Genomic DNA, 24,312 nt, shown 5'->3' with positions numbered 1-24,312 from the left:
CATGAATCCTCTGAGTGCCTCCCTCTCGCTGGAGTGTTTGGCATGTGGGTGCCCTTTCTCTGGGGCACACAGTACTGCTTCCTTTCCTTCTTCCTGTTGTTTCTAGGTGACTCTTTGGGGACAGCTCAGGGAGCCCATGTGAGGCAGCGTGGCAGACACATCTGGGTTCCAGTCTTAGCTCTGCCATTTATTAGTTGGTGTGTAGTTTCCTATGGCTGCTTAATAAATTAGCACAAAATTGGTGGCTTAAAATGAGACACATTTATTCTCTTATAGTTCTTAGAGTTCTGAAAGCTAGAAGTCCAAAATCAGTTCCTTCTGGAGGCTCTAGGGAAAAATCCATTCTCTTGCCTTTTCTAGTTTCTGGAGGATACCTGCGTTCTGACCCCTTCTTTGCATCACTCTGACCTCTGGCTTCCATCATCACATCTACTTCTGCAGTAGAACCTCCTTCTGCCTCCTTCTCACAAGGATACTTGTGATTACAATGATTACAACATTGGACCCACTTGGATGATCCAGGATACTCTCAAGAGCATTAAGTTAATCACATCCACAAAGTCCCTTTTGCCCTGTAAGGGATCATATGTATTCACAGAGTCTGGGGATTGGATGTGGACATCTTGGGGGCCATTGTGCCGCCCGCCACAGTTGGGTAACCTGGAACGAATCCCTTCACGTCTCTGAGCCTTCCTCTTCCTTCTGTACCAGGGGGTGGTGGTAATACCTACGTTGTAGGGTTGCTGTGAGGGTTAAAGATGGTGTCAGAGCTCTATGTTGCAAGTAACAGAAAGTTAAGGGCTACTTAAGAAAAAGGGTATGTACTGGAAGAAAAACGATAACTCACAGATATGAAGGAAAAGGTAAGGACCTGGCCTTAGAAAGCAGGTCCAAGGGTCCAGGGAGTGCAGACCCATGTTTTCAAGACACCATTGCCAGCAAGAATCCTCTAGGCTCTGCCAGTCCACTCAAGATTCCCATTCCAGGGAAAAAGCACCTGCTTGGCTGAGCTTGGGTCCCAGGTGCACCCCTCGGCCATGGGAGGGCAAGACACTGTGACCTCCACTTCCCCCAACTCAGGGAGGGGGATCTGACGAAGCAAAACCTGAGGGCTGAACCACAAGAAGAGAAGAGGGTATGATGGGCAGATAAAAATTAAAGCTATCCACTGCAGAGTGTTCACAGTAGGTATTCAAAGAATGATAGATTTTTTTTGTGTGTATGTGTGAGGAAGATCAGCCCTGAGCTAACATCCGTGCTAATCCTCCTCTTTTTGCTGAGGAAGACCAGCTCTGAGCTAACATCTATTGCCAATCCTCCTCCTTTTTTTGCCCCCCCAAAGCCCCAGGAGATAGTTGTATGTCATAGTTGCACATCCTTCTAGCTGCTGTATGTGGGACGCGGCCTCAGCATGGCCAGAGAAGCGGTGCGTCAGTGCGCGCCCGGGATCCGAACCCGGGCCGCCAGCAGCGGAGCGCGCGCACTCAACCGCTAAGCCACGGGGCCGGCCCAAGAATGATAGTTTTTATTTTATCCTTCATCTTAAGAGAATAGTAGTTACTGCTTTAGTGAAGAAGAAACATGAGTAGCAAAATGACCCAGCAAGTGAAAGATAGAATAGCTGCATTTTACCTCAGCTCTGCCACTGATAAATTCTGACATTAAAGAAAGTTCTGTTTCCTTATCTATAATAATATTCATTCACTCAGTGATGTTTGTTGTCTACTTACCCGGCACGGAGGATGCCATGATCACGAAGGTGGTTTCCCAGGGCCTGGCTCACCCATTGCACTCTGGATGTGCCGACCCCTGCGATTCTCCCAAACGTGGAAAACTCAACTGCCTCATTTGTGGTAGTGGGGCCAAAATAATTATTAAATGCCTACCTTGTTCCAGGCACTTTTCTAGGTACAATGGATGGAGTGGAGGAGAAGAGAGAGAAAGTCTCGGTCCCCGTGGAGTTTACGTTATAGTGGGAAGACAGACACTAACCAAGCTAACAAATGAACATGTTGTACAGTGTAGAGAAGACCCAGGCGCTTTGGAGAAAAATAAAGCAGAGTAAGTGGATAGACAGTCACAGGGCTGGGTCAGAGGTGGTAGTGCTTTAGGTAGAGAAGCCAGGAAAGGTTCACTTCTCTAAGGAGATGACATTTGCACAGAAGCCTGAATGACAAGCAGAGGGAGCCAACTTACAAAGGTTGGAAGGAAGAGTATTCTAGGCAGAGGGGACGAGCCACTACGAAGGCCCTGAGACAGGAACAGACTTGGCCAGTGAGGCAAGAGGAGGTGAGGGAGGCCGGGAGAGTGGGGGAATGAAACCAGAGAGGCTGGCTAGGCTGCGCCCAGCGTGGGTGGGGCCTTGGACACCATGGTAAAGAGTTTGGATTTTTCTTTTTCGTTCCAGGTATGATAGGAAACTATTGGAGGGTTCTGAGCAGAAGGTGGAGGTAATCAATTTATTTTTTAAAAAGATCACTCTGGCAGCTGGATGGGAAGTTGAAGTCAGCCCTAATAATGCAGCAGAGAGGCAGGAGGTAACGGCAACTTGGAGTGGAGGAAGTAAGAAGAGGTTGGGTTTGGGATATATTTTGATGTTGGAACCAGGAAGCCTGTTGATGGATTGGATGTGGGGCGAGAGAGAGATAAGTCAAGGATGACTTGGAGATTTCAGGCCTGATCGACTGGCTGAATGGGGAGCCATTTACTGAAATGGAGTGGGGGGAGTGAGTTCTGTTTTAAACATTTAATGGGTTTACTGAAGAATCACAACTTATGGGGAATAAAAATATGAAACTTTTAAAAAAAAATTTTTCCCCAGTAATTGCCCCACTGTATTACACAGAATCTCTCTTCCATCTGAGAAGCAGCCCTTTAATAGCTTTTTGGCCAAATTCCATAAATTCCCAGTCACTCTGTTTTCAGATAGTCACATTTCACTGTTTGGATTCATCTTGTTTATTTTTAAATCTTTAGTCTTCAGTCTCATCCTGGATGTAAAACTCATCTTTCCCCCTTTCCCCAGCTCCAGCCACAACTCTCTAATTCAAGAGTCTCTGAACTTGGAAGAGGGGGCACATTACCTCTTTGTTTTCACTAGTCTCTAACTGAAATTGAGCCTCTCTTTGAGTTATGAATGTGGCCAGGAAACCTCAGTAGGACGTACAGTGGCTGTGACTTCGTCACTAATCGCCATCAGGTATCTTCACCGTTGTTACAGTGATCTCAAATATCGTTTACACTTGTGGCTCCTTCCAAACTGGAGTAGTTAACTGACCTGCCATTAGCTCTTATTTACTGCCTAATTTAGAAGCACATATATTACCATATCACCAACTGTTTTCTTTTAACATTTTGATAACTGTATTTCAATATAATTGGTTTGCTTTGTAATCTTCTGTATTTACTTTTATGTTTTTAAAAACATTATTCTGAGAAGGAATCCAAACTGCCGAAGTGGAAAGAGGTCCATGGCTCAAAACAAGTGAAGATCCCTGCAGGGGTGGGAAGGGGTGGGAGGCGCCTCCCCTCCTGGTGAGGAGGGAGGTGGTCTGCTCTTCCGGTGCACCCGCCCCCCTTGCCTTGCTCGCCATTTGGAGGGGGAGGAGGGAGACTTGTGGGGAGGCAGGTCTCCTTAAGGTTTTCCTTAAGTTGTTATTAGAGAAAACATGTAACCAGTTACAGAGAGACTAAATAACAGCAGTCCGGGCGTATTTCTCAGAAAGCACCAAGTGGCACAGCCATGATTTTTGAGATAGTTACACCTGCAGCCCAAGGGCGAGCACGTGGTCTGGCAGCGTGTGGTTTCGTGAGCGCTGTTCACTGGACCCATACGCAGCTTCCAATGACGGGGTTGGTAAGATGGGCCTCGACCCTGTGTTTAGCTTAGGAGAGTGATTCAGCCTGATGCTGGGGTAATAACTGCTTGTCGGTCTCGCAGGGTGGAGTTCGTGAGGGGGCGAAAGCAAGATCACCTCCTACTAACTGTGATTTCTAAATGAGCTGTCAGGCTGCTTGAGAGTAATGCAGCCGCCTCTCCCCTCCTGGTTTCGGGAGCTAGTCCTCACCTCACAGAGGGCTGGAATTGAAAGAATCCTGAGATTCCGTCCTGAGGGCTAGTCACCACATGTCTGGAAGATTCCAGAGAACCTCAATTGTACTTTTTCCAAATATTCGAAGTTCATTACTCAAGGCTGTGATGCCTCCAACGCAGAATGTTTGGGAAACCAGTGAAGGCTGAGGGTAGGGACTGGGTAATCTCTTTTGCTGAATACAATGGGTAGACTGTATCAAATACTGGGTTCTTAAAAGGCTCTATGAATGATGGCTGATTTAGGGCCTGTGTCATTTTGTAAATGGCTTTGCGTCTGGGTTGTGCTCATGTTCCAAGAAAACAACTTAATCTCTTACCTAATGAAAAGTGGGTAGAATGTGGATTCCATGATTCAATTTTCAATATAAAGCAAGCTTTCCTTCTTTCTGCTTTATTCTACTTAAATGCCACTTTGGACAGTACCTGTTGTCTTAGAACTGGATGGAGAAATTAATACAGACTAACTTCTCAGAGTCTCTTATGTATTTTGTAAGCACGCTATATCTTCTTTAGGTCCTGCAAATCTTTTACTTAGCATCCAAAAAAGGGGAAAGAATTGTGTGTTGTGTGTGTGTGTGTTATACATATAAACATACACACAATCAGAAAAATAAATTCTTGTTCCTTCTCAGAATTCTAGCATGGGTTCTTACCATTCAAATATATTTAATTCACATTTGAGGAGAAAGGAGAAGGACATGACAAACGAGCATTACCAATAAGACAGTTCTTCTCGGAAACGTACTTAGCAGCACTGTTTTGCCCGTTAGAACATGTAAACCCGTCTGCTCTGAAGATGTCCAGTTTAAGCCTTTGCAGAGGGAGCCACAGCTGCCTTCTCCTGTGATTGACATGCTCCTCTCCCCTCCCCTCCCTGGCTCCCTGATGATGGGCTGTTGCCTCCACTCCATCTCTATTTTTATTTGACCTGAAGCCAGTGGCACTGATTCCAAAAGAGAGAAAAGGGCCTGGCCTGGCTTCCGTCCCTTCAGGCGGGCCTGCTGAAATGATTGATAATTCCCAGGCGCTACTCCCTGAAGATTAAGTCCTTTTCATTTGGCCTGATTTACGCTGGCTTTCTCATACTTATTCTTGCTTTGGGCAGGAGACAGCGCCCCATTATTCAGCCATGAACGCAGGGATGTCACTCAAGGTGGTCTCATCTTACTGCTTAAAGACCTATTAGAAATCTCATTTCACTTTTTGGAGATGTCATTGTGATGCAAAGTGGTTCGGGATTTCATTACTGGTAAAAGCCCTTTGTCGAGCTGGCCGGGCTTGTTGTGTCCCCAGATTTGCAGTTTCCTTTCCTACTGCTATTCCAAACTGGGAATACTGTTACTCTGAGGATTTCATGACATCAATTGAGAAAAACATTAAAGCAGGAAAATTGCAGCTGAGCAGAACAGTGCCATCAAACCTCCCCTCAGATCCAAGTGACAAACTCCACTTTGTTCTGCTGTCCTGACACAGGATATCCCCGTGGAGCTTCAGACAAAGGCATACCTGCTGAGTTATTACTGTAAGCATTAATGAAGAGGGCATTTTCTGTGATCATGGCTTTTCTCCCTCTCATTTTTTTCTTCTAGGCAAATGACTGTGTTTTCTTCTGTTTCACACTTGCAGCTGCTAGACCCTGGATTCCATGTTAGTGACCTTGTGGGCTGCCCTTCTCTTTTCCTTGGCCACTCCCTCTGTCTCCTGGCCAGTTTGCAATCTCAGCAGGAAATGGGCAGTGACCTCGATCAAGTCACTTCGCCCCTCTCTGCCTCAGTTTCTTCAGCTCTAAAAGAAGGATAACAACAGCTAATTGTTAATGTTGTGGGGTTTAATGAAATAATGTGTGGAAAGTGCTTAGTGCCCTGTGCCAGGCACAGAGGCTCATGCCACAAATGTTTATTGAGCGTCTGCTACGAGCCAGATGTTGTCCTAAGTGCCGGGAACAGCAAACATAGGCCTGGTCTCTGCGCTCTGGAGTGTTCAATCCAGTGGAGGATTTGGGCATTAATTTGAGAATCACACGGGTTGGTGTCTCCAAATTGGGCCAAGGACTAGGGAGGAAAATTACACAGAGCTCCACTGGGCCCTGACCTAATCACAGGACATCTTTCCCTAACACTTGAGTGGAAATGGGAAGAAAGAACAAGAGTGAATCAGGAGAAAGAGGTGTCAGCCTCCCCCAACCCTAAGGTGCCTTTGAGCAAATTAGGAAAAGGCACCCCCACACTAGGGCAGATGCGGCCCCACGCCCATGAGCACGGCTTAGCAAGCAGAGGTGGGTGGGGTCTCAGCGCCCTTTGGCCCATCTGCTGGGTGCCCATAAGCAGCAGCTTGCACAGCCATATGCAGTGCCCCTGGCTGGGGCCAGGAGGCTGTTACAGGCAGAGAAAGCTACTCTGCAAAGGCCTTGAGGTGGGAGGGCACACTTGAGGAGATGAAAAGGGCCTGCATGGCCGGAGCACAAGGAGTGAGGCTGGTGGAAGGGGAGTCCGGAAAGCTCTCGGTAAATATCAGCTAGTTTGAACGCACGATAGTGTTATTCTCATAAACTCACTGCCAGCTCTCCAGGGTCTCCTTAGAAGCGCCAAGGTCTCTCTAGAAGCTGTTGACTCTTAACTCGTGAAGGAGAATTACTTCAGGGATGTGATTTGTTGGTGTCACACAACTGTGATTTAGAGAATAAGGACAATGGATGAGGAGAGACATCTGATGTGGAAAGTGAGAGCCAATGTGCCTCCGGTGGCAGGCCTCCAGCAAAATACGAATGTTCCATTACAGCCCAGAAAACCGGATATTAGGCAAGAAGTGAAAACAAAAACAGAACCAAAAAAAAAAAGCCACCACATCATGCAAATAAAAATGGAAACAGAACATTAGGGAAAGGTCTCTAACAATGCTGTCATTTTAAGGGTGTAATTATGTCTCCAAACAAACAGAAGAATCTCCTTTACTTGGTCTCTTAGAAAGGACTGGCCCAGCCCGAGAACCAGAGCTTGGGAATACTTTGCTTGCTAGAAATGATCTCAGTGACCTTTAAGGTTCTTCCCAGCTTTGATTTCTTTATTCTGGAGTAATTCAAAAGAGCATTCATTCATTCACACAATTATACATATCGAGGGAAGTTTGTTGTTGTTGTTGTTGTTTTAAGTCAAAGTTTGGGAGATAAAACCCCAGATCCTGGAGAATCATGCATTGTTGCTGTTTAGCCTTGCAGTCTCTGCCCTGCTGGTCATCTGCACGTGCTTGCCCGGTTGAGATGTGCTCTCAGCATGGCGTTGTGAGGGAAGCCTGGGCTTTGGGACTGGATGGGTCTGGGCCCAGTTCCTGACTAGGCCCCCTACCAGCTGTGTGACCTGCGGCAGGTTAGTCCACATCTGCACAGCGGGAGTTACTGTAAACCCAAATGATGGCTGTCACTAGGGAGGGCTCTGTGGCCGGGACTTGTGAGTCCCTCACTTGCAAGGTCATTGCTGGGGATCCTGCCCTGGGAGCAGCCTCCTTGTGACCTACATTCCTTTCAGAGATTTCTTTCTTTGATATCTGAAAAGTCGTAACTCTTGCTTTTCAGGGGTAGCTGTGCTTTGGGGAAACATAAGGAACCAGAATTAAGTTAGACTTGTAAGATCTTGTCAGCAGTTAGTATCTCTATAAAACTTTTAGGAAAAAAACAAAAAAGAAAAGAACCTTTAGCCATGATTTTTAAACGTGGTATCTATGATCAAAAATCTCATCATAATCTTAAAAATCCCACAAGAGCAGACACTGTCAACTGACCTAGCACTTGAGATATTTTATTGCTTATTAAGATGTAGTAACAGAACTTAACTTAAAAATATGCTTGAATTCAAACCACGTTAAACTGGAATGCACACCGATCAGAGATAAATTCCAATATTTTCCTTTCAGGTAAAGAAGGACTAGTTAATTTCCCTTCAATAGAAAGTTGGAAAAAGAGCCCTTTATTATATCTCTGTCATACTGCAGTATATAAAGGTCACTACTCTCTGTCTCTTGCTTTATGTCTATATAGCCTTATGGCAATAGCATGTGTGTTGCAACTTGAGGACTAACACGCAACTTTAGTAACCTGAGCCCTTCAAAGCAGAGCAGGCTAACGGTGATTTAAGATTATGCTGGTTAAAAACAAAAAATCCATCCCAGATTTTAAAATAAAACATGCTAACTAGGCTTAAATTTTTCTATCAAAAATGACGTTGTTGCTTTCTAAGAATGGGAATGGCCGAGGTACTTAATCAGAGAGGCTATTATGTTGTCAAAGGCCTTGCTGAGGGTGAAGGACGGATTCTCATGGGCTTGTGACCATTTCATTGCTTTTCAGCCCACGGCCAGCGATGCCACTCTCCCTCCTGCTGACGGAGGAGGAAGCAGCCCTCATCATCCAGTCCTTCTGGAGAGCCTATCTGGTAAGAGTCATGTGCAATTACGGTATGTGGCCTGATGGGGAGCTTTTGTGATGTGGAGGCCCGTGGGAAAACCCTTAGCTATAATATCTTCTGCTTCAACTTCATCTAATATCCAGACCTCAGAAACAGGACTCCCTGTAAAATAGATCTTGAAGAGTGCTTTAGAATTTCTACCAAAACTTATTTTGCAATTGTCATTTGAAGTACCATCCAACCTTTTAAAGTTGGGTTGACTGGCTTGTATTGCGTAAAAAATAATATTATGTACAGACAGAGAGCAGTACGTGTTCACTTCAGAAAGAAATGAGAAAACTCAGATAATTCAGATAAAGCAAATAAAAAAATTTTGAATCACCAATAACTCTGTCATTGTTGACATTTTGGTGTAAAACTTTCCAAACCTCAAAAATCTTAATACATAGAATAATATATAAATAGTTACATATAGAAAGTAACCTTTTCTTTTAAAACTTGTCTTTTCTGACCATTTTCCTATTGGTTATTTCCGATTTATCATTGTTATAATAAAAGCTACAGTATAAATCTTTGTGTAGCCATCTCTGTACATTTGTCTGGTTGTTTATGTAGGAGGAATTCTAGAAGTGGAATTTCTAGGTCAAAAGGTGCGTTTCTTTCTAAAGCTCCTGATCCATATTGTCGTGTGGCCCTTCAGGAAGGATGTACTTTAAAAAATTCTTACCAAATCCATCTGTGGCATGTGTATCTTGTGCTGAAAAGTGTACATCCTCTCCAATTATTTGGCAACTAGAGTATCAATGTTAAGAAGCTTCCAGGTAAACACAAAGCTCCCATTCTAGGTAGCAGCATGGCTCCACCCAAGTGTGAGGGTCAGACATCAATGGAATGAGTTTAGATTTGCTGTCAGTGGTGGTAAACACCGCCACAGAAACAGATCCCAGTGGAGATACATGGAGGCCAAAGAACTCCATACTGATGCTCTCTTCAGAGCTGGTGTAGGAGAAACAGACTGAGGTGAACACATTGGTAAAGAGTTCTCCATCGAGATGTTAGATTAATTCCAATGAGATACAATTAATTAATCAGCAAAATATTTGTTATGTGACCATTAAATGGGACTGTCCTTGACTACAAGGAGCTTACTGTCTGAGGCAGTGTTGTCCTCATGCCACTCTTTTCGTTCATGGCACATTCCTGAAAACATGGGTTGAAGTCAAGTGTGAAAGCTAAATAATAGACTTGCACATTATAAGGAATAGACTATTCCCAAAGAATTAAAAACCAGTTACAAAACTCTCTATTATACCCCACGATTTAGATATAATCTTTGATGACATAGGTTTTCAGCATTTTATACATATTTTATAAATGTGGTCTTTTTCCTCCGTAATTGAACACCAGCGGGTTAGCTTAAGTCCAGTGATGGCCAACCGAGGCAGAAGATTCCTGGCTTCCACGTGCTTCTTGAATTCCATCTTTGTCATCAGTCTGTTTCATTTGTGAGACTTACGCTTGTTTCACTAGAATCAGCAATTTTACTTTTCTGTTTTCTGTTCCTTTTTATGAAACAAAGAGCAGAATGCAATAAAATAGTGATTTTGAGATTTTGTTTCTTCCAGAAGCCTGGTATGTAACCAGTATGTAACTATAAAAGGGGATATTCTGTCCCTGATTCTCCCATGCAGTAAGACCCCCCTACCCCCACTTCACCACACGCAGGATGCCTGTGTTATGGGCACAGCATGAAAAACATAGTCTGTAAGACAGCGGAATTCAGCTCATCACGCCAACAAACCTTGCTGTATAAAAGATGTCAGAGTGGCTCAAGATTTAACTGTGGCTATAGCACCATCCTTATACAATAGCTAGAAATGTTCCTCAAGGTACAAAAGATGTATGGGGGTCAGTGTATGCTGTACGAAAGTTCATGCTGTTCAAAGCCAAACATCTCCTGTGCTAAGAACATAACCGAAGGGGACCAAGTGAGGGGAAAAGATCCAAGTTGTCACTAGAAGGAAAAGATATATGATGTGTGAGATGACTTTGGAAGTTTCCATGGAAAAGAGGGACTTGATCTCAGCCTTAAAAGAAAGATGGGGCACTGGAGTGTCAGCTGGGACCAAGAGGATATCTCAGGGAGAAGAAATAGAATATATATATTTTACCATGTTTTTTCAAAACATGTATATTTTTGACAGCTACCCGCACCCACCCCCCCCACAGAGAGACATGCATAGGAAAATATCTGAAAGGAGACAGAGCAGTGTGACAACAGTGGGTACATTGGGTCAGCTGGGAAAGAAGTAGGGAGACCTAGCCTTATATATACTGAACAATTTTTTTAAAAAGAGAACTAGTATGATTTTCTTTAATTAAAAATTAATTTAAACCATCTAATCATCTCAATGGATGCAGAGAAAGAACTTGACAAAATCCAACAGGCTTTCATGATTAAAAACACTCAACAAACTAGGAATAGAAAGAAACTTCTTCAACCTGATGAAGGGTGTTTACGAAAACCCCACAGCTGCATTATATTTAATGATGAAAGACTGGCTATTTTCCCCATAGGATTAGGAATAAGACAAGGATATCCTCTCTTGTCACTTCAATTTAACAAGGTATTGGAGGTTGTAGCCGTGGAAATTAGGCAAGAAAAAGAAATAAAAGGCATTCAGATTGGGAAGGAAGAAGTAAAACTGTCTCTATTCATAAATGACATGATCTTCTATATAGAAAATCCTAAGTAATTCACTAAAAAAATTAGAGTAAACAAGTTCAGCAAGGTTGCTGGATACGAGATCAGTATACAAAAATCAATTGTATTTCTATAAGCTTAGAAATGAACAATCTGAAAATAAAATTTAAAAAAATTCCATTTGCAATAGCATCCAAAAGAATAAAATACTTAGGAATAAATTTAACAAAAGAAATGCAAGACACACACTGAAAACTACAAAACACAGTTGAAAGGGATTTTTAAAAATGTAAACAAATGGAGAGACATCCCGTGTTCAGTGACTGGAAGATTTGATATTGTAAACATGACAGTACTGCCCAATTTGATCAACAGATTCAACATAATACCTGTTGACATCCCAGCTGACTTATTTTTTTTGCAGAAATTGACAAGCTAATCCTAAAATTCATATGAAAATTCAAGGGACCCAAAATAGACAAAACAATCTTGAAAAAGAACAAAGTTGGAATACTCACACTTCCCTATTTCAAAACTTACTACAAAGCTACAGTAGTCAAGTGGTCATGGCATAAAGATAGACATATAGATCAATGGAATAGAATTGAGAGCCCAGAAAGAAACCCTTATGTTTATGGTCAATTGATTTTCAATAAGGATGCCAAGACCATTCAATAGAAAAAGAATAATCTTTTCAACCAATGGTGCTGGGACGCCTGGATATCCACACGCAAAGGAATGTAGTTAGACCCCTACCTCATACTATATACAAAAATTAATTGAAAATTAATCAAAGACCTAAATGAAAATGCTAAAACTATAAAACTGAAAACACAGGTGTAAATTTTCATGATTTACAGATTAAGCAATAGTTTACATAACAAAAAGCACAAGTAACAAAAGAAAAAAATAAATTGGACTTCATTAAAATTAAAAACTTTTGTCTCCAAAGAATACCATCAAGTGCGTGAAAAGATAATCCACAGAATGGGAGAAAATATTTGCAAATCATATGTCAGTCAAGGATCTAACATAAAGAATTCTCACAACCCGACGAATAACCCAATTATAAAATTGGCAAAGGATTTAAATAGACATTTTTCCAAAGAATATATACAAATGGCCAATAAGCACATGAAAAGATGCTCAACATCAGTAGTCACCAGCAAATGCAAATTAGAACCCCACTGAGATACCACTTCACGTCCGCTAGCATGGCTGTAATCAAAAAGACAGTACCAAATGTTGGTGAGAGTGTTGAGACTTTGGAACCCTCACACACTGCTGGTGAGAATGTAAAATGGTACGGCTACTTGGAAAGCAGTCTGGTAGCTCCTCAGTCAAACATAGAGATATCACACTATGACCCAGAAGTCCCACTCTTTGGTATATATTTAAGATAATTGAAAACGTCTGCCCACACAAACACTTGTACGTCAGCATTCATAGTAGCACTATTCACAATAACCAAAATGTGGAAACAATCCAAATGTCCATCAACTGATGAATGGATAAGCAAAATGTGGTACGTCCATTTGATGGAATATTATTCAGCCATAAAAAAGAATGGAGTACTGCCACACGCTACAAAATGGGTGAACCTTGAAAACATTATGCTAAGTAAAAGAAGCCAGACACAAAAGGCCACATATTGTATAATTCTATTTAAATGAAAAGTCCGGAATAGGCAAATCCGTAGACAGAACTAGATTAGTGGATGTCAGGGGCTAGAGGAAGAGAGGAATGGGGAGTGACTGTAATGGCTTCTTTTTGAGGTGATGAAAATGTTCTGGAATTAGATAATGGTGATGGTTGCAGAATTTTGTGAATATAATAAAAACCACTGAATTGTAAACTTCAAAAGGATGAATTTTACAGTATGTGAATTCTATATAAATAAAACAAATAAATATTATGGAAAAAATAATATGAAGCAAGCCATTTTATTACTTTTGACTCTGTGGTCTTTTGATACAAGTTCTTGATTTTTGGCCTGGTTTTGTCAGTAACAACTAAACATCCTATGACTAAAAAAAGGGATTTTCAGGAATTCACGATGTGTTCTCTTTACAGCCAGCACTCATACAAGCTCTCTCTCCTTACACACTCCCATGTAGTTTTTACTACACTTACCATGAAGTTTTTCAAAATTAACAAAAACCTTTACTTGTATTTTCTTAAATACCATGAAGGAAAAAATATAGCTTCCCACAAAAATTTTGTGTAGTAAAATATACATAACATAAAAGTTACCATTTTAACCATTTTTAAGTGCGCAGTTCAGTGACGTTGAGCACATTCACATTGTTGTGCAACCATCACCACCATCCATCTCCAGAACTTTTTTCATCTTGCTAAACTGAAACCCTGTACCCACTAAATAGTAACTCCCTATCCCCCTCTCCCAGCCCCTAGCAACTACCCTTCTACTTTCTGTCTCTGTCATTTTGACTACTCTAGCTACTTAGTATAAGTGGAATCATGCAGTATTTGTCCTTTTGTGACTAGCTTATTTCATCTAGCGTGATGTTCTCAAGGCTCATCTATATTGTAACGTGTCAAATTTTCTTTCCTTTCTAAGACTGAATAATATTCTTGCCAGGAAGTTTTAAAATGCACAAATCTGACATCCTCACTTGTTACAAAACTGGCTGGACATCACATAAAAATATATTTTAACCAACCATATTAACAGAAATGTCACGTGGTGTGAAAAGCTATGTGTAGTGATCCATTCTTGGTAGCTATGACTTTATAATTAGTATTGTAAATAGGTTCCTGATAGTTATTACTAGATATTAAGCACTTCTGTAGAAGTAGGCATGCTTTTCTTTCTTCTTTCAAAATACTAGATTAACAATTAGAAAGCCAGATTGTTTCAACATGCAAAACTGAGTGGGCTTTTAAAAATCCATTTGGATATTGCGAATGAAATCTGGTGCTCTGAACACGCTCCTTTCTGAAGTGTGATTGGCGATAAGCCACACTACTCATCAGTGGTGCTCTCCTGCTTATGAAACCCTGGAAGCAGTAGGTAACAATCGATAGAGAAAACTGTTCGCTCGTGAAGTTCAAATGAGGTTCTCATGGGCCGTAATGATTGAAATTTCTTTAATGATTTAGGAGGCAGAGACCAGATAAATCCACTGAATATTTATTCTGTCTAAATAAGCTCCTGGTGTTTTCTGCCTTCTGCCTGTTTGTTTTATTTTATTCTAACTCAGCCTAGACGGCAGCGTGGCATGCCTTCTCTCCTCCTCCCAACATCACCTCCCGCTCCAGGCGCTGAGAACCACAGAGGCCATCAATCATTACTGTTCTTTGATGAACAATGCAGCGCGAGGTTGCTCCAGCAGCCCCTTTGTGGCTTTGCAAAATTAGAAAAAAAATTGGAGATCCTGAACTCCACCACAGAGAACAATGAGGATCTGTGCATTCATACCTTTGTCTACAGTGAACTGAGCTGGGGTGAAGAGGCGCCCCCGAGGAGAAACAGCTTGGTATAAACACAGAGGACAGGGTTTAGAGTTGGACAGCCCCCCACCCCGCTCCCAGCTGTCGAGGTGGGCCAGCTTGCACCCTCCAATACTGCATCCCTCTGGCTACAGGAATTAGCTCACGATGGGCAGGGGACCTAAATCAGGCCGGTCCCACCTAGCAAAACTCCATTCTGGGGCTCTCATAGGAGTCGTGGGGATGGAGCAGCTTGCTTTCCACGGGGGTTGCTGAGAGACCAGGCTGTCAGCAACCATCTTGCCGCTGCGGGGAGAGCCTGCTGGAGAAGTGACCGCAGGGGCCCGCAGAGCTGAGAGACAGAGGAGGGGGCTGAGCCCCGAGGACGTTGTGGAGCGCCTGGGTTCAGCTGTACCGGTGAATCCTCTTCAAGAGGGATTTCTGTCACATTCCAGAGTCCTGACAATTGCAGTTTTCAATATAAAAATGTCTAGACTCTTGATTATTTACACACAAAGGAGGATATTGGCAGTTAAAAAATGGGTCCATTCGCTTAGAGCAACAGTCCCAATTTTTCCCAGGGAAATACTGTGGCCTATATCAGCTGGAGGCTCAGCCATGGCTGGAGAGGGGAAGCCTACCCCAGGGAGCAAATTTTTCTAAAGCATATCTGTTATTTTTATTGTTTGCTATACATATCCATTGTGAAAAAAAATAGATAATACATACAAGTTTTTAAAAATTACATGATATATTCATCCTTCTAGAATTTTTCCTGTTCATATAGGAATTTTTTTTTCAAAACTGTGATGATAAATACTGCTTTGTGCCTGCTCTCTTCCCTTACAGTGGGAATATCTTTCTTTGTCAGTACACAAAGATCTATCTCACAAATTTAATGGCTTTCTGATATTCCTTTCTGTGAATGCACTAAACCATAATATATTTAACCATAGATGGTCAGACATTCTAGTGTTCTCTCCTATATAAAATATATTATGAAAAACATCCTTGTTCATATGTCTTTGCACACTTATCTGATTTTCTCTGTAAGATTAATTGCTAGAAATGGAATTGATGGCTCAAAAAGTAAGTGCTTTTTTTCAGAGTTTTGCTAATTATTACTAGATTACCCTCTAGAGAGGCTAGAGTCTAGCCTCTAGACCAACTTAACATGCACCAGCAATGTAGGCAAGTGTGCCTAGGAGCAGTTCTTGATGGGAGAGTGGAAAGACAGAGAAGAGATTGGGAGCATGAAGCATGCCTGGGGAGATGGAGTTGTGTGGACACTGAGCTGGAGGGTCTGAGAAGGTAAGGCTATTGTGTCCTGTTGTGTGAGTTGTGCACTGTATGACTCTTGGGGAAAGGGGCACCATTTGCAACCATATACACCAGACCTCTGAGGCTCTGAGAAGCCTGGGAAATGGTGATTGAGTGGCCACTTGTTACATGTTTCTTTTTTTAATCCCACTGGCCTAGACAGCTCCGGGCCTATAGGTGTATAACCCTCCTGATAGCTGGAGGCTGGATGAAACAGTGAAGATTGTATCTGTGATACAATCTAGAAGCTCTACTCTTTTGATCCAGAAGCTGAGGGTTTTCTTCCTGGAATTGTGCAGCATCTTTTGGATTAAGTAAAGTGTATAAACAATTAATATTCCATAGTATAGTAATTATAAAGTAAATATAGAGCTTTTTGCAGAAATAGAAAAACCCATCCTAAAATCCACATGGAATCTCAAGGGATCCTGAGTAGCCAAAACAATCTTGAGAAAGGAACAAAACTGGAGGACTCACCCTTCCTGATTTCAAAACTTATCACAAAGCTACGGTAATCAAAACAGTGTGGTATTAGCATAAAGGTAGACATATGGACCAATGGAATAGAATAGAGAGCCTAGAAATAAACCCTCACATATATGGTCAAATGATTTTTTACAAGGGTGCCAGGGCCATTCAATGGGGGAAAGAACAGTCTTTTCAACAAATGGTGCTGGAAAAACTGGATATCTACATGCAAAAGAATGAAATCGGACCCTTCCCTAACACCATATACAAAAGTTAACTCAAAATGGATCAAGGATCTAAATATGAGACCTAAAACAATAAAACTCTTAGGAGAAAACATAGGACAAAAGTTTCATGACTTTGGATTTGGCAATGATTTCTTGGATATGACACCAAAGGCACAGATAATAAAAAAAAAAATAGACAAATTGGACTTCATGAAAATTTTAAAATTTTGTACATAGAAAGACACTATCCACAGGATAAAAAGGCAGTCCACAGAATGAGAGAAAATATTTGCAAATCATATATCTGATAAGAGATTAGTATCTAGAATATATAGAGAACTCCTAAAAGGCAACAACAAACAGACAACCTGATTCAAAAGTAGGTAAAGGACTTGAATAGACATTTCTCCAAAGATATATGAATGGCTAATAAGCACATCAGATTATCAACATCACTAATCATTAGGGAAATGTAAATTGAAACCATGAGGAAATACCACCTCATACCCATTAGGATGGCTATTATCAAAAAAACAGAAAACAACAAGTGTTGGTGAGGATATGGAGAAATTGGAACCCTTGTGCACTGTTGGTGGGAATATAAAATGGTACAGCCACTGTGGAAAACAGTATGGAGGTTCCTCAAAAAATTAAAAATAGAATTACCGTGTGACCCAGCAATTCCACTTCTGGGCATATACCCAAAAGAATTGAAAGCAGGTTCTCGAAGAGATATTTGCACACCCATGTTCATAGCAGCACTATTCACAACAGCCAAAACGTGGAAGCAACCCAAGTGCCCACTGATGGGTGAATGGATAAGAAAAATGTGGTACATACATACAATGGAATGTTATTCAGTCTTAAAAAGGAAGGAAGTTCTGACATATGCTACATCATGGATGAACTTGGAGGACATTATGCTGAGTGAAATAAGCCAGTCACAAGAGGACAAATACTGTATGATTCTACTTATTTAAGGTATTTAGAGTAGTCAAAATCATAAAGACAAAACATACAATTGTAGCTGCCAGGGGCTGAGGAGAGGGGAGAAGGGGGAGTTATTGTATAATGGGTACAGAGTTTCAGTTTTACAAGATGAAAGTGTTTGTCGGGATGGATGGTGGTGATGGTTGCACAACACTATGAATGTAGTTAATACAACTGAACTGTACACTTAAAAATGGTTTAGATAGTAAATTTTATGTTATATGTATTTTACCACAATTAAAAAAAAGAAAAGAAAAAAAAAGAGATGGGGGTCCAAATGTGTTTTGATTTGATTTAACTTGATTTTCTTTCCCCTGAAAAACCACTCCTTTCTATTTAGAGATGACCTATATAGTTAGGTAGAAAATAGATGATGAAAACAGCCCAGGATAAAAACCAAGCGACTATGAAAATGCTCTTCAAAGAACACAAAGGAAAGGTTTTGTAGTTCCTCCCAGATTTTTCTGCAGAAAGCAGAAATTCCAACTTGATGCTCCACACTTAGAGGAAGAGAAAGTTTTCTCCACTTCAGGCAGCTGGCGGGGCTATTAGGAGGACACTTTTTTTTTTTTTTTGGAAAGATCACTTGAAGTTCTCATCATTAGTCTTAATCTTCTTGTTCTTGAATGTCATGGCTGAATGGAAAGACTTGTTTAATTCTTTCTATGTAAAACATGCCCTATGGCAACGTGTTAAAAATGTGGGCTCTAACAGCAGACAGACCTGTTTGAATTCCCATATGTCATGTCAGGCTATTGATAACTTTGGATAGGTTATTAAACTTCTGAATCACAGTTTCCTGTCTGTAAAAGGGGAATAATAATAGGCATGCCTGCCTATGAAGATCAAATCAGATGATTAGTCCATATAAGGGACTTGGCACAGTGCCCAGCACATAGTAAATCCATAATAAACATTAGCTATTGTTGTTGTTATTATTATTATTGGTTCTATTTTCCTTACTAGGGCATCTTTTTGGAAAGCCAGCTGGTGGCCTCCTTGTCGTTCCTCAGGGACACCAGCACGTTCCCATCTCAGGGCCTTTGCACTTGCTGTTTGTTCTTTGCACCTGCAACTGTCAATCATGGTGCCTTCCCTTGCTTCATCCAGGGTTCTTCTTGGATGTCTCTCCTGGTCACCCTTTCTAAAACAGTACCACCTCATCCCTCTCCAGCCTCTCACTTATCAGTTACCTGACATTACATTGGATATTCTCTTGTCTACTGCCTGTCACCCTGACCAGAACGTGAGCTCCATGAGGGTAGAGGTTGCTTGACCTGTTCATCCTGCAACCCCAGCCCCTAGAACACCGTCTAGCACATATCAGGCACTTCATAAATATTTTAGTGAATAACCAAATCCCTCAAATGGTCTCTCTAATGAGGGCATTTGAAAACGAAGAAGTGCAAACCGCATTGTTCCATTTTATAAGCCCTTCTCGGGGATTTACGAAGGCTCTTAAACATGGACTTTTGTGGGGCGTCGCTCATGCCCCAGGATCCTTGAACTCAACAGCTGTGTTTGTTAATCCCCCAGAGATTACACTTGAGAAAAGTGTATTCATTTTATCATTGGCCTTTGTGAGCCCTCTCTTCACCAGGCCTCATAAGGTAAAGACACGAAGTGTGCTGTGGGAACTTATGATCCCCGAGCACGCTTGAAAGGAGAGCATCCACTGAAGGCGCGCTGGGCATGTTGAGCTCATCTGAGTATTGGACAGAAAAGATTTTCTTCGTTTGGAATTTCTCTTGCAAGTGCTGATATCTGCTGGCAGGTGGGCAGACTTTGCTAGCAAAAGTCAGACATTGTATTGTGCAAAAGGAATGCTAAAAATGGGGCGCTGCATCAAATTACCACCAGTTCCCCTCTTGAGGGTGCACAGCCATCTCTCGCTAGCCTCAGAGGGCTTGTCGTGCCCTTTGTGACTTGACGAGCAGTCTCTGCCCAGGGCTCCTCTGGTGGGGACTCCATGTGGAAAGACTTCTCTTCTCCATGGAATCCTCTTGTTGTTTGCTGGCTCTGAAGACAGTTTTGGTCCATTTTCACCACCACATTTCCTCCCCAACCAGAAAAGTCAATCCTAAAGCGGTCTTTTCTATAGGCCATCTCATATGTATGTGAAACCCACATACATTTGAAATTGGTTTTGAGCATTTTCTAACACGTGGAAAATGTTTTTAAGCTGTTAGAGAAGTCGAGGTCATCTATACAAGTCCTCTGACTAGTGGAATAAGACTCCTGAACTTCTAAACGATGTAGAGGTCTTGGTTTTAGGCTGAGGATGCAGACATTAGGATGGCTGCTGCCAGCCCTCTGCCATTCCACTCACATAGAGGGCTTACACCTTCCGTTGACATGTGACTGCATTTGTTCACTCTTTCATTTGACAAACGTGCATTGAGGACCTTCTACTTGCCAAGAACGGTGCTGGGTGCATTAGAAACAGAGCTCATCCATCCCTTGAGGATCCCAGAGACAGCGATAACAAGAATGATAATAATATGAAGAAGAGCAAAATCTGATATTAGTGGTCACTTGCTGTGTGCCGGACATCACATTAAGCATTTTACAAGCATTGTCTGCTTTACACCTTATGCGGATCCTATAAAGTAGGCAGGTATGTATTACTATTATCTCCTGTGTAGATGAACCAACCAAGGCCTGGAAACCCCAAGTGACTTGCCGAACATCACACGGTGATGAGTGGTGGAGCCAGAGTTCAAGCCCAGGACTGCCTGTCCTCAGAACCCCATCTCTCCTTTTTTTAAAAAACTATTTTGCAGTCCTACCAGCAATGTATGTGAGTTCCTGTTGCTCCATGCCCTTAGCAATACTCAGCGTGATAGAAGAGACTACTGATACACGCAGCTAGTGGAAGAACTTCAAATGCATGAGCCCAAGGGAAAGACACCAGACTCAAAAGGCTACATATTTTATCATTCCATTTATATGACATCGTGGAAAAGCCAAAACCATAGGGGCAGAAAACAGATCAGTGAGTGCCAGGGGCTGCTGGCTTCTCTGAGTCTGGCATCTTTCCATTGGCCTCATGCATTTGAAGTTCTCCCCCTGGCTGTGTGCGTCAGTCGTCTCTTCCTTTTCATTGCTGAACAGTATTCCACTGTAGAACCCCAGTGAGAGGGAGTTCTTAACCCTGGTGATGAATCAACACATGGGAGTTTTACAGGAGACTGCCTTATTTATACCTATGGATCGCAGTGGTCTCAAGCCTCACTACATGTCAAGGTTATCCTTGGAAAGATTATATTTTTAAATTCTAATACCCAGGGCCTCATTCTCCTGAGAGTCTTGTTTATCTGGCCATGGTGACACCAAGAGACGGGCAATTTTTAAAAGCCCCCAGGACTCTGTGCAGCCAAGGTTTAGACCCACTGATGAATTGGAATCCACTTGCTACCTACCAGTTGGATGATCCAGGACAAATCACTAAACTCGGAATCTCAATTCCTTTCTCTTCAAGTTGAGAATAATAATAGCTGCCCAGTCTAGCTCACCAGGTTATCATAAGGATCAAAATGCTTTTCAGTGGCGACACATGAGAAAGTGTCCTATGAACTGTAGATGCAGAAATGAGTGGTATCAACATGGATGTAATTATACATCAGTGTCTTTCCTACTTGAAAAGTACCAGAGGTCCTATTTCCTAAACAAATGGGAGAGATTTTAAAGACTAAATGGAAAGAGCAACCTTTCTCTGTCAATTTTATGTGTGCTATTAGAAGATCGCTTGATGTCTGAGAGTAACTGGCATGCCGATGCACAGACGGAGACGAGAAGTGCTATAAATACACTCCTCTCCGAGACGTGGTGACGTTGGCAGAACTGGGCACCGCTGTAGACCATGATCTACGGGATGGGAGAAGTCAGCACGTTCACAGAAAGCACACACTCATGTAACTAGAAGAACAAGGCAGGCAGAGGCGTGGCATGGAGGATATAGTTACAGAGCAGCTGGTGAGCCAGTCCTCACCTCAGAGTGAGTGAGAGGAGGGCCCTTGTCACCGGCAAATGTCATATGAAACAAGATGTCACTTTACAACCACACTGACCACCTCTGAAAATATTGCAAGGAGCAGCGTGTCAGTTTGAGTGTGGAAAAAAATGGCCATCTTTGTATGAAAAAGTCTTTTATTCATATTTGATCATAAAAGAGCAGATACTCATTGCAAATAAAAATCAAACCAGATAGACGTGTTTTAGTTTGGGCTGATATAACAATATACCATAGACTGGGTGGCTTAAACAACAAACATTTATTTCTCACAGTTCTGGGGGCCGGGAGGTCCAAGATCAAGGTGCTGGCAGATTTGGTGTCTCGTGAGAGTTCTCTTCCTGGCTTGCGGACGGCTGCCTTCTCGCTGGGTCCTCTCATGGCAGAGAGAGAGAGAGCAAGCTCTCTGACATCTTCTTATAAGGGCGCTAATTTCATCGTGAGGGCTCCACCCTCCTGACCTCATCTAAACCTAATCACCTCCCAAAGGCCCCACCCCCTGCTACCATCACACTGGCGGTTAGGGCATCAATATATGAATTTGGAGGGGCACAGACATTCAGTCCGTAATAAACAGTTTAAAGTAAATTGTGAAAATCTCCTTTCCTGTGCTACCCAAACCTGTTTCCTGGATGAAACCACTGTTAATAGTTCGGTGCATGTCTTTTTAGTGTTTTTCCTTTGTATATATGAATATGTATATTTATTATATTGTGTTTTTTCTTTCTTTTTGAGGAAGATCGGCCCTGACCTAACATCTGCCAATTCTCCTCTTTTTGCTGAGGAAGACTGGCCCTGTGCTAACATCCATGCCCATCTTCCTCTACTTTATACGGGACTCCGCCACAGCATGGCTTGACAAGCGGTGCGTCGGTGCGCGCCCGGGATCCGAACCTGCGAACCCTGGGCCGCCGCAGCGGAGCGCACGCACTTAACCGCTTGCGCCACCGGGCCGGCCCCTATATTATGTTTTTATAAATGTGGGCTCACACTCTACAGCCTGCATCTTGCCTTCTCATTTGGCATTGAGGGTAGCTTCCCACATCAGCACACGTAGATCTCTTCTGAGCATTTGTATTTGAAGGAAAACACACTACTGACATCGCTGGTGGGTAGGAATTTGGCCAAACATTTTTTCATACAAAATACTGCCAAGCCCAAGTGAGCCCTGAGACAGCAGGGCTGAAGGAACCCTTAGTCTCGATTTTTATTTCCTCAGCAAGTCCCAACAATTAGTGTTTCAAGGGCCAGCTTCTTTTTCCTTCTGCTTTCTCCCGAGGGCTGGCTTCCCCAGATTGTTGGTCGGCTCTGTGGCTTTCTGGACTTCCTCTTCCTCCCTTCCAGAGGGGTGTCTCCTGGGGCAGCTGTTCCAGGCAGGGCAGCGGGGGCATACTTCCTCCCTTTGTGTGTGTCATTAGCCATCTCTCTGGCTTTCTTCTGGGGACAGCGGCCCAACCAGGTGAGCCAGTGTCATTTAAAGCAGCACTTCCCTTCTCAGGAAGGGGGTGGTTGTAGTTTCTGGATGACTCTGATATGGCCCAGGTGAAGACGGATGACATCTGGCACAGAGCCAGCGGCAGACAACTTGGTATGAGTCACATTTTTCTTGTGAAGGGTATGCTGCCTAGAACTCCTGTTCAAGACAATTTTTTTTAATACTTTGCAATTTTTCGGGTTACTTTGAAGGCAGTGTAGCATAAAGGGTAAGCAAGCAGGCTCTACAATTAGATCAATTCCTTCACTGATATTCAGTTGTTAGTATTTATTGAGTACCTACTATGTGCCAGGCAGGCATTGTTCTAGATGCCGGGCATACTGCAGGGAATAAGACCAAGTCCCCATGCTCCTGGAGCTGGCATTCTTGCAGTAGACTATAAACAGATATAAGTACGTAATATAATATCAACAAGTATATCAGTTAGCTATTGCCACAATAATGCTGCTTAATGAACCACCCCCAAATTTAGTGGCTTACAACATATATTTATATCTTACTCATGTGTCTGCAGATCAGCCTGGTTTCAGCTGCTCTAGGCTGGGTTTGGCTACACTTGGCTGCAGACTGTTGGGTTCTATTCAGTTTTGTTTTAGAGTCTGTCATTCTTCTGAGATCAGTAGGTTACCAGGGGCATGTTCTTTTTACAGCACAGGTTAAAAGTTCTCAAAGGGGCGAACAAAAACACACACAATGAGTCTTAAAGCATAGGCTGGGAACTGGCGCATGCCCCTTCCACACACATTCCATTGGCCAAGCCCAACATCAATGGAACTGAGAAGTGTACTCCCTGCTTAACATTATCTACTACAAATAAATACCGTGAAACAAAATAGAGCAAACTAAAGGGCTAGAGAATAACAGAGGCTACTATTTTAGATGGGTTTGGTCAAGGAAGGCCTCCGGAGAAGGTGTTACTTGAGCAGATATGAGTGAAGTTCATTCTAGGCAGAGGGAGAAGCACGTGCAGAGGGGATGAGGGAAAGGAGGTGAGAAAGTAGTCAGGGACCAGATCCTGTGGAGTCAAATGCGAGCTCTCATAAGGGTGTTGGAACTTTGGCTTTTATTCTGACTCTGCTGAGAAGTGGTGATAGGGCTTTGAGCAGAGGAGTGACATGGCCTGACTCACTTTTCATCGGAAAACGGCAGTAGC

General features: G+C 42.5%; 1 protein-coding gene and 1 non-coding gene across 2 annotated transcripts in view; both read left to right on the top strand.

The window, feature by feature from the left end:
- Positions 1-24,312, top strand: part of IQCK (IQ motif containing K) — a 118,685-nt gene that overhangs the window by 50,142 nt on the left and 44,231 nt on the right. Inside the window, exon 7 of the mRNA XM_058569938.1 lies at positions 8,433-8,517. Coding sequence (XP_058425921.1) covers positions 8,433-8,517 — 85 coding nt within the window. The remainder of the gene's footprint in view (positions 1-8,432; positions 8,518-24,312) is intronic.
- Positions 1,723-1,886, top strand: LOC131422992 (U1 spliceosomal RNA). Its single transcript, XR_009224167.1, has one exon. It is a non-coding gene; the product is annotated as a U1 spliceosomal RNA (small nuclear RNA).

Source organism: Diceros bicornis, chromosome 26 (assembly GCF_020826845.1).
Source record: "Diceros bicornis minor isolate mBicDic1 chromosome 26, mDicBic1.mat.cur, whole genome shotgun sequence".
Lineage (NCBI taxonomy): Eukaryota > Metazoa > Chordata > Mammalia > Perissodactyla > Rhinocerotidae > Diceros > Diceros bicornis.
This window is presented reverse-complemented; position numbering and strand designations above follow the sequence as displayed.